The sequence below is a fragment of the Coregonus clupeaformis genome, unplaced genomic scaffold, assembly GCF_020615455.1.
Source record: "Coregonus clupeaformis isolate EN_2021a unplaced genomic scaffold, ASM2061545v1 scaf2230, whole genome shotgun sequence".
In the NCBI taxonomy this organism is placed as follows: domain Eukaryota; kingdom Metazoa; phylum Chordata; class Actinopteri; order Salmoniformes; family Salmonidae; genus Coregonus; species Coregonus clupeaformis.
Window position 1 is genome coordinate 14,654 of NW_025535684.1, and position 11,167 is coordinate 25,820.

Genomic DNA, 11,167 nt, shown 5'->3' on the forward strand with positions numbered 1-11,167 from the left:
GCCCCTGTTACCCTTCATTGACATTAATGTGTAGCTGATGAGGAAAGCTTTAATGAAAGAGGTTAGTAGATGAAAATGCTGCCTTCGTGAATTAAAGGTGAAACTGTGTGTGTGTGTGTGTGTGTGTGTGTGTGTGTGTGTTGTTTTGAAGCTGGTTGTAGCTAGTGTAGTATAGTGACGTCCCCCTGACCAGCACCTGAACCAACTGTTACTGACCTCTTCTGTCGAAGCTGATGTCATTGACAGATCCGTGATAGACTCTGACCTAACACAGTTACTCACATAAATCTGGAGTCAGGATTTGACACTCAATAAGGAGTTCACTGGGTCAAAGCTTTTTTGCTGACTCTGGAAAGGGCAGGTGTGTGTGTGTGTGTGTGTGTGTGTGTGTGTGTGTGTGTGTGTGTGTGTGCGTGCGTATATGCAAGTGTGTACGTACATATTTGTGTGTGCAATGCATACAGTGTGTATGTGTGTGTTCATACAGTGTGTGTGTGTGTGTGTATCGAGTATGAGTGTGTGTGTGTATCGAGTATGAGTGTGTGTGTGTGTGTGTGTGTGCATAGAGTATGAGTGTGTGTGTGTGTGTGTGTGTGTGTGTGTGTGTGTGTGTGTGTGTGTGTGTGTGTGTGTGTGTGTGTTGATGTGTGTGTGTGTGTGTGTGTGTGTGTGTGGGGCATCTTAAGTGAGCGTTTGATTGACAGGTCAGACGTGTACTCTTCGCAGCATGCTGTGAGACTGGCTGGATCTTCCCCTGGTCTTCCACTAGCGTTTAGCAGCCCTAACAGACTTGAGGTTCTCTTTCACAGAACCACTGTACTGGACAGGGAGTTGCTGACGTGTGTGTGTCTGAGCCTACGAGAAAATGGGACAGTGTGTGTGTGTGTGTGTGTGTGTGTGTAAGTGTAAGTGCACATTTACTAGAGGAATAGGATGAAAGACAGAGAGAAAGCAAGTGTGCTTGTTGAGACGAGCGTGAGCGGATGCATGTGTAAACTTTAGTGTAGATGGGAGTGTAGATGGGAGTGTAGATGGGAGTGTAGATGGGAGTTTAGATGGGAGTTTAGATGGGAGTTTAGATGGGAGTGTAGATGGGAGTTTAGATGGGAGTTTAGATGGGAGTTTAGATGGGAGTGTAGATGGGAGTGTAGATGGGAGTTTAGATGGGAATGTAGATGGTAGTTTAGATGTTAGTGTAGATGGGAGTGTAGATGGGAATGTAGATGGTAGTTTAGATGGGAGTTTAGATGGGAGTTTAGATGTTAGTGTAGATGGGAGTGTAGATGGGAGTATAGATGTGTGTTCAACATGGGAGGCCCAAGGGGAACAAAGTTGTCTCATGTAGACACACAGCACACTGTCCCAGTCTGTTTCTCTATGGGAGGTAGAGGGGACAAAGACTTCTCTGAGAGAAGCAGAGAGGGGGTTCTACAAAGAGCAGCGGACCCCATGGCTCAGTGAGGAAGTATATGGGGGCGAACAAACACATACTCTGCCCTGTATTCATCCCCCCACTCATCCAGCCCCTCAACCTCCCTTTATCCAGCCCCTCACCCTCCCTATATCCAGCCCCTCTCCCTCCCTTTATCCAGCCCCTCACCCTCCCTATATCCAGCCCCTCTCCCTCCCTATATCCAGCCCCTCACCCTCCCTATATCCAGCCCCTCTCCCTCCCTATATCCAGCCCCTCTCCCTCCCTATATCCAGCCCCTCACCCTCCCTATATCCCTCACCCTCCCTATATCCAGCCCCTCACCCTCCCTATATCCAGCCCCTCACCCTCCCTATATCCAGCCCCTTACCCTCCCTATATCCAGCCCTCACCCTCCCTATATCCAGCCCCTCACCCTCCCTATATCCCTCACCCTCCCTATATCCAGCCCCTCACCCTCCCTATATCCAGCCCCTCACCCTCCCTATATCCAGCCCCTCACTCTCCCTATATCCAGCTCTTCACTTCATCTAACTGTTCTGATATTTGACAAAAGGCATTGTTGATCAATATGTTTGTGTGGCTGTCGCATCCTTGATAAACTGTGTGTGTGTCTTTGTTATGGTCTCGAACATTGTTTTGCACCTTGCGTAAGAAAATGTTGAAATACTTTAATTTGCTGTAGTGTATTTACATTCCGTGTCTTAAACCCATGTGTGTGTGTGTAAAGGCTTCTCTGTGTGTGTGTGTAAAGGCTTCTCTGTGTGTGTGTGTGTGTGTGTGTGTGTGTGTGTGTGTGTGTTTGTAAAGGCTTCTGTATGTGTGTTTGTAAAGGCTTCCGTGTGTGTGTGTAAAGGCTTCTGTGTGTGTGTGTAACATGATGTGCGTGTGTGCTAGGGTTTTTGTTGTGTAACAAATGTGTGCGTGCAAAAGCTCTAGTGCGTGTGCAACATTTGCGTATGTGTAACGTGTGTGTATGTAATGTGTGTATGTAACGTGTGTGTGTGTCTGTAATGTGTGTGTATATAATGTGTGTGTATGTAATGTGTGTACGTAATGTGTGTGTGTATGTAACGTGTGTGTGTGTGTCTGTAATGTGTGTGTATATAATGTGTGTGTATGTAACGTGTGTGTATATAATGTGTGTGTATGTAATGTGTGTATGTAACGTGTGTGTGTATGTAACGTGTGTGTGTGTCTGTAATGTGTGTGTATATAATGTGTGTGTATATAATGTGTGTATGTAACGTGTGTGTTTGTAATGTGTGTGTATATAATGTGTGTGTATGTAATGTGTGTGTATATAATGTGTGTATGTAACGTGTGTGTTTGTAATGTGTGTGTATATAATGTGTGTGTATGTAATGTGTGTACGTAATGTGTGTGTGTACGTAACGTGTGTGAAAGCTCTTGTTGCGTGTGAGAGAGTAGCTTCTGAACAAACCCAGTCCCACTCAATTTATGGAAATATGCACAGAGAGCCATGTCTCAATGTTACAGTTAATTGCCTATGGCTACTGAGGAAAAGCAGTTTGGATCTGGGTCACGCTATTGTATTCATGCCCAGTAACATACCATAATACTTAGCTATAGGATTACCATACCATAATTCTTAGCTATAGGATTACCATACCATAATACTTAGCTATAGGATTACCATACCATGCAATACTAATTAGCTAAAGGAATACCATACCATAATACTTAGCTATAGGATTACCATACCATGCAATAATAATTAGCTAAAGGATTACCATACCATATTAAAATACTTAGCTATAGGATGACCATATCATAATATTTAGCTGTAGGATTACCATACCATAATACTTAGTTAAAGGATTACCATACCATACCAACATACTTAGCTATAGGATTACCATACCATATCAAAATACTTAGCTATAGGATTACCATACCATAATACTTAGCTATAGGATTACCATACCATAATAATTAGTTATATGATTACCATACCATACCATAATACCTAGCTATAGGATTACCATACCATAATACTTAGCTGTAGGATTACCATACCATAATACTTAACTATAGGATTACAATTCTATACACTCCATTCAGATCTAAAGGAGTGCAGAAGTGGGGCTATTGGGGTTTATTTGAAGTTGGATAAAATATTGAAAAATTGACCCAATAATTGTTGCTGATCAGCTGATCTGACATGGGAATAGTTAAAGGAAAGACCAGAGTTGTTCCTGATCAGCTGATCTGACTAGGGAATAGTTAAAGAAAAGACCATAGTTGTTCCTGATCAGCTGATCTGACTAGGGAATAGTTAAAGGAAAGACCAGAGTTGTTCCTGATCAGCTGATCTGACTAGGGAATAGTTAAAGAAAAGACCATAGTTGTTCCTGATCAGCTGATCTGACTAGGGAATAGTTAAAGAAAAGACCAGAGTTGTTCCTGATCAGCTGATCTGACTAGGGAATAGTTAAAGAAAAGACCATAGTTGTTCCTGATCAGCTGATCTGACTAGGGAATAGTTAAAGGAAAGACCAGAGTTGTTCCTGATCAGCTGATCTGACTAGGGAATAGTTAAAGGAAAGACCAGAGTTGTTCCTAGTCATGTCAGATGGTTAGAAAAACTTCTGTCCTACTAGTTGGAAATGTGATTGTTTGTTATTCTTTGATTGTTCATGGCTTTCACTAACGAGCATTATGATTGGCTCTTCTCTACAGGTGTTCTGGAATACTGTAGCTGCCATGCTGTCATTGGATGAGCCCCTGGACCTGAAGCTTCCACGGGCCAATGGGAGGGTCAGGTTGGGAAAGAGGGCATATTCTGCCTCCATCTGCGCCCCTCTCAGTGCCACACGACAACGTCTGCTACGTAACCTACCGATGACCTACCCATCACCGCCTCCCTCTCCAGGTAAACACACTCTCTCTCTCCCTCTCTATCAATTTTTCACAAACACTCTCTTTTGTCTATTTTCCTTCTCTCTCTCTCACAAACACACACTACCCCCACCACACACACACAATTCCCTCTATTCATTTCTCGTTGTCTGAGGCCAGTGAGTCCATAAATACGTCCCAAGTGGCACCCTATTCCCTTTACAGTGCACTTGGCCCATATGGCTCTGGTTAAAAGTAGTGCACTTTATAGGGAAAATGTACCATTTGGGACTGAGTCCACGTCTCAAATCAACATCATGCTCCTCTCATTACCAACTGCTGTATACACTTAACATGTCGTTATGGAGTGTGAGTATGTGTGTGTGTCATTATGGACAACAGAGTGGCACTGCAGACTGCTGCTGAATACTTAGTATTATGCCAACGATAGCCTCGCTAACCAACGATAGCCTCGCTAACCAACGATAGCCTCGCTAACCAACGATAGCCTCGCTAACCAACGATAACCAACGATAGCCTCGCTAACCAACGATAGCCTCGCTAACCAACTATAGCCTCGCTAACCAACTATAGCCTCGCTAACCAACTATAGCCTCGCTAACCAATGCTGAGAGAAAAGAGAGAGTGTTTGTGTAAAGTTAATTTATTTGACTTTGTATGAAGCGTGTGTGTGTGTGTGTGTGTGTGTGTGTGTGTGTGTGTGTGTGTGTTGCTCATATGTACTATACATGGCTCTTGTGTGTGACCTCACCCCCTCTCCCCCCGCCAGGTACCCCCCTGTCCCACCAGGAGAGGGCAGGTTCCTGCACCCCCCCTGCCATGGACCTGAGTCTCTCCCCCTCCTTCCGACACGCACCCTCCCCCTCTCCCTCCCCCTCCTCCCGCCATGCACCCTCCCCCTCTGCCTCCCCCTCCTCACCCCTGGACTATCCACCCAGCTGCAGCCCAGCCACACCCATCTACTCCAGGGTAAGCCAGATAGAGGCAGTGTGTGTGTGTGCGTGCGTGTGTGCGTGCCACAGGAGGTTGGTGGCACCTTAATTGGGGAGGACGGGCTCATGGTAATGGCTGGAGTGGAATAGGTGGAATGGTATCAAATACATCAAACACATGGTTATGTAACAAACTTGGGCCTGTATTCACAAAGCCACTTAGAGTAGGAGTACTGATCTAGGATCAGGTCCTCTCTCTTAATCATTATGATTTAAAAGGCAGAATTTATCCTAGATGAACACTCCTACTCTGAGACACTTTGTGAATACGGCCACTGGTGTGAGAAACATTTGAAACAATTTCATGGTGACATTTTTACTTAACACATAACTGAACTCCCTGACCTATTTTCCGTCTGAAGGGGGAAAAAATGTTTTGTAAGAGAGAAGAGAGTTCTCTCTATAGCTCTTCTTAGTACAGAGGTTCAACTTAGGGAGTGTGTGTGTGTGTGTGTGCGTGTGTCTAAGCGTGGCAGGCAGTCTGGCCAGAATGTGGGATAGCTGATTAGTGAATACACTCAACACATAGTGGACAGAAGTGAATTAAACCTGTAGTGAATCTAATTTCCCAGCACGGTGTCTGCACTGTGGTTCTCACTTAATCAGATTTTAAACAAGGCTGGAGGGGTAAAAGACGGACAGACAGACGGACAGACAGACAGATGGGCAGACAGCTGGACAGACAGGCAGACAGAGGGACTGTGCCCTTAGTTGACACATAGCGTTCTATTGCGCAATTAAACTCATCACTCTTCTCTCTCTCTCTCAGGAAGCAGCTCACCCTCGTTACCTGGATGGTGGGGCTTCTCCGCAGGGCTTCCAGATCTTCCTGCCAATCGGGACCACAGGGGGCGGGTTCAACCTGCCCTCCTCCATGTTCATTGGTCAGCCCGGGGAGAAGCGGGCGTCACCCGATCCCTCATCGGATGAGCAGCTGGCCTGCCATTGGATGAAGGTATGCGATTGACAGGTGGACAGGAGAGGGTGGGTGTGTGTGGACAGGAGAGAGTACCCTGGGGTGCATTCAGAATCTCAACATTGCAAAACTCTTTGCAACAGTTTACTGTTTATACCTGTATTTGCTTTGTACTCACACACTCATAATGCTTCCGACAAATGAACATCCATCCATCGATTCATAACACATTACTATCTGAATTGCACTGCGACAACTGTCAGCATGTACTTCAAATGTGTGGAAGTATGAATATCACTTTTCTCCTTCTATGGAACATATACAGCATATGTTATATGCTCAGCTCCAGTTCACTTACCTGAAATGCTCTAGTCTAAATGGACTCTTTCCCTTTTCTCTCTCGACCTCTCCCTCATCCCTCTCTTCCTCCCTCTCTCTCTGCTCTCTAGTGCCACCTGCTGTTTGACTCGTTACAGGACCTGGTGGATCACATCAACGACTACCATGTCAAACCTGAAAAGGATTCTGGGTACTGCTGCCACTGGGAGGGCTGTGCCCGCAATGGGAGGGGCTTCAACGCCAGGTAGGAGGGACTTATTCTTAGAGTCTAGGTATCAGGGTCTCTGATCTTCAGATATAAAAGGTGCCCCTGATCAGATTTAAAAGTAACAAATTACTATAAAGACATACACTGAGTGTAACAAACATTATGAACACCTGCTCTTTCATGACATAGACTGACCAGGTGAATCCAGGTGAAAGCTATGATCCCTTATTGATGTCACCTGTTAAATCCACTTCAATCAGTGTAGATGAAAGGGAGACATGGATTGTGTATGTGTGCAATTCAGAGGGTGAATGGGCAAGACAAAATATTTAATTGCCTTTGTACAGGGTACGGTAGTAGGTGCCAGGCGCACCGGTTTGAGGGTGTCAAGAACTGCAACGCTGCTGGGTTTTTCACGCTCAACAGTTTCCCGTGTGTATCAAGAATGGTCCACCACCCAAAGGACATCCAGCCAACTTGACACAATTGTGGGAAGCATTGGAGTCAACATGGGCCAGCATCTCTGAGGAACGCTTTTGACACCTTGTAGAGTCCATTTCCCGACGAATTGAGGCTGTTCTGAGGGCAAGAAGGTGTTCTTAATGTTTTGTACACTCAGTGTATATTCACCACTTACAGTGTGGGAAAAAAGTATTTGGCTAGGCCACTCCAGGACCTTAATGTGCTTCTTCTTGAGCCACTCCTTTGTTGCCTTGGCCGTGTGTTTTGGGTCATTGTCATGCTGGAATACCCATCCACGACCCATTTTCAATGCCCTGGCTGAGGGAAGGAGGTTCTCACCCAAGATTTGACGGTACATATAGCGCCGTCCATCGTCCCTTTGATGCGGTGAAGTTGTCCTGTCCCCTTAGCAGAAAAACACCCCCAAAGCATAATGTTTCCACCTCCATGTTTGACGGTGGGGATGGTGTTCTTGGGGTCATAGGCAGCATTCCTCCTCCTCCAAACACGGCGAGTTGAGTTGATGCCAAAGAGCTCGATTTTGGTCTCATCTGACCACAACACTTTCACCCAGTTCTCCTCTGAATCATTCAGATGTTCATTGGCAAACTTCAGACGGGCCTGTATATGTGCTTTCTTGAGCAGGGGGACCTTGCGGGCGCTGCAGGATTTCAGTCCTTCACGGCGTAGTGTGTTACCAATTGTTTTCTTGGTGACTATGGTCCCAGCTGCCTTGAGATCATTGACAAGATCCTCCCGTGTAGTTCTGGGCTGATTCTCACCGTTCTCATGATCATTGCAACTCCACGAGGTGAGATCTTGCATGGAGCCCCAGGCCGTGGGAGATTGACAGTTATTTTGTGTTTCTTCCATTTGCGAATAATCGCACTAACTGTTGTCACCTTCTCACCAAGCTGCTTGGCGATGGTCTTGTAGCCCATTCCAGCCTTGTGTAGGTCTACAATCTTGTCCCTGACATCCTTGGAGAGCTCTTTGGTCTTGGCCATGGTGGAGAGTTTGGAATCTGATTGACTGATTTCTTCTGTGGACAGGTGTCTTTTATACAGGTAACAAGCTGAGATTAGGAGCACTCCCTTTAAGAGTGTGCTCCTAATCTCAGCTCGTTACCTGTATAAAAGACACCTGGGAGACAGAAATCTTTCTGATTGAGAGGGGGTCAAATACTTATTTCCCTCATTAAAATGCAAATCAATTCATAACATTTGTGACATGCGTTTTTCTGGATTTTGTTGTTGTTATTCTGTCTCTCACTGTTCAAATAAACCTACCATTAAAATTATAGACTGATCATGTCTTTGTCAGTGGGCAAACGTACAAAATCAGCAGGGGATCAAATACTTTTTCCCTCACTGTAAGTGTTTAAAGCTTTATTCACTCTGTGTGTGTGTGTGTGTGTGTGTGTGTGTGTGTATTCCCCCCAGGTACAAGATGTTGATCCACATCAGGACTCACACCAATGAGAAGCCTCACCACTGCCCCACCTGCAACAAGAGCTTCTCTCGCCTGGAGAACCTCAAGATACACACACGCTCACACACAGGTCAGTACACACACACACACACACACACACACAGGTCAGTTTGATTGTTTTTGCTAAAGAACAGCTGTTTATTTCCCCTCTAAAGGCTGCCTCGCAGGGTTAGGAAACTGCGGGGGTAAGAGTCCGCTGTGCTGTTATGTCTCTTTGTCAGAACCTCTCGCAGTGTTTTTTTTTCTTGTGGTTGCGGGATACTTCGGGTCAGATTAAAGACATGCATGCATGTCGCACACACACAGGCATATAATCTTTGATGCTTTTCTGGCATACCTGTCCAAGAAGAAATGCTAATACCATATGCATTCCAAAATCTGAAGATCTGTCAGTTGACAAGAAAATTCACATCCTCAGTCCTTCTTCCATCCATCCATCCTTCTCTCCTCTCTCCCTCTCCCAGGAGAGAAGCCGTACATCTGTCCGTACGAGGGCTGCAGCAAGCGCTACTCCAACTCCAGCGACCGCTTCAAGCACACGCGCACCCACTACGTGGACAAGCCCTACTACTGCAAGATGGCCGGCTGCCTTAAACGCTACACCGACCCCAGCTCCCTCCGCAAACACATCAAGGCCCACGGACACTTCGTCGCGACCCAGGAACAGGCCTCCTCGGCTGGGCTCGGAGTGTTCCTCAAAGGGGGTGGTCTCCATGGAAGTAACGGTGGAGGGGTCTCAGAGATGGGCTATGTCGGCGGGGCCCATATTATCATCCCAGGAGGGGCCGCCGTGGCTTCTCTTCTCGGAGGCCACCGTCTGGGGGCCTCGCTGCCCCTCTCGGCCCTGTGTGGCCCCCTGGATCTCAGCGGACTAGGTCACCCTGGAGCGTCCTTATTCTCGCTAGGTGGTGGAGGTGGGGGATTGGGTTGGTGTGATTCCTCCATGCTCCCGTTCGGACTCTCGGCTGCATCCGTGTTTGGGTTGGCTTCCATGGGTCTGGGGCAGCTAGGGAGAGGGGAGAGCAGGAGGGAGGGGGAGGAGGAGGACGGGTGTGAAGAGGACAGGGAGAGGGAGGATGAGGTACTGAATTTGTCTGTGGGAGGGTACGGAGGACGGGGCAGGGCGTGACCTCCCCTCCTGGGTGGTGATTCAATCCTGGGGCGCTGGCGCTCAAACCAGCTGTTGTCAGCTAGGGCCAGGGTGTGTGTGTGTATGTGTGAGTGTGCTCAGCTTGGGACCCGTGCTCACACGTCTGTTGCTACGATCAAGGGACAGGGTGTGTGTGTAAGTTTGTGTGTGTGTGTTTGTGCCTAAACGATGCCTCGGAGCTGACAGTTGGTGTGTGTGTGTGTGGATGGGGAGGGTTAGGGGCTTTTTAAAAGCTGCGTGGGGGTCAAAGGTAATTCTCCTTTAAAGACATGAAAAAAAAAAAAACTCTGATCATTCCAACACTAAACAGTAAAAGCAGGCTGAAGAAAACAACTACAAAAACTATGGAAATGTATCTCAAACATTCCCTATGGACTTTTTCAATGGACTTTTCCCAATGTACATCCCTAATTGACATTCCAAATTGAATTGTGTGACAACGCAGTTGGAGTTATTTAGTCACCATTATGATGTAAATAAGAAGCAGCTCTTATTGAGAGAATTGAAGTAATATGCTCCTGTATGTTTTGTTACAGTCATTATTTGTATGCAGCACAGACCCTATGGATTATAACCGATAACAGCCACTGTTAGTCTGGATAGTCACTATAACAGTGGGTTTTATATCAGTGTCTTTACCAGTTGTGGCCACTAGGGGGATGTAGAGAGTCAGGTAAATTCTGTCTGTAATCTTTCTAGCCTCACATCAGAAGTCAATTGTTCTGTGTAGAAGTTGTCTGTAGGCACAGATCTAGGGTCAGCTTACCATCCTCAACCATTAGATGGGAAAATGCAAAACTGACCTTAGATCAGTGTCTAGGGCCAACTTTATTCTCCTTCCTCCCCCTCTACTCAGTCTCTAGACTCACAACAACAAACTGCCTTTAAAATCCCCTGGAGGGAATAGGCTACTGAAGCGACAAGGTAATCAGTGGAAATATGTGGTACACACTACAGGGCAAGCACAGTCTTGTAAAACCAGTCGGATGTCAAACCACATTCTACATGCGTCTTTTGGGGTGGATTCTAACTTCCACTTTAGTCAAACGTTGATGTCAATGGGAGACTAAGTTCAAATGTAAGTGGAAGTTTAGAATTTGCCTATGTTTGTTAGTTTGTTTAGATTTTTACACAGGCAGGGTTAGGTGTAGCCTTCACTCATATTAACCGGTTCCCCTGGGGTCCTCTGAGCTAAGAATGTGGTATTTAGTTCTGTTGTCATGTGACTGCCACCTGCATAGTTGTAAGGTTGGTTGGCAGGACGACAGAGGTGTGGTTTGGCTAAGAAAGACTA

The 11,167-nt window shown here is 46.2% G+C and overlaps 1 protein-coding gene across 1 annotated transcript; it reads left to right on the forward strand.

Annotated features, from left to right (window-relative positions):
• The first annotated feature begins 4,114 nt into the window (after positions 1 to 4,114).
• Positions 4,115 to 9,852, forward strand: LOC123488368 (zinc finger protein GLIS2-like). The gene is made up of 6 exons (XM_045219288.1): positions 4,115 to 4,328; positions 5,085 to 5,284; positions 6,077 to 6,262; positions 6,673 to 6,806; positions 8,675 to 8,793; positions 9,188 to 9,852. Exons 1-6 carry the CDS (start codon positions 4,115 to 4,117, stop codon positions 9,850 to 9,852), a joined length of 1,518 nt encoding a protein of 505 aa, XP_045075223.1.
• The last annotated feature ends 1,315 nt before the right edge of the window (positions 9,853 to 11,167 follow it).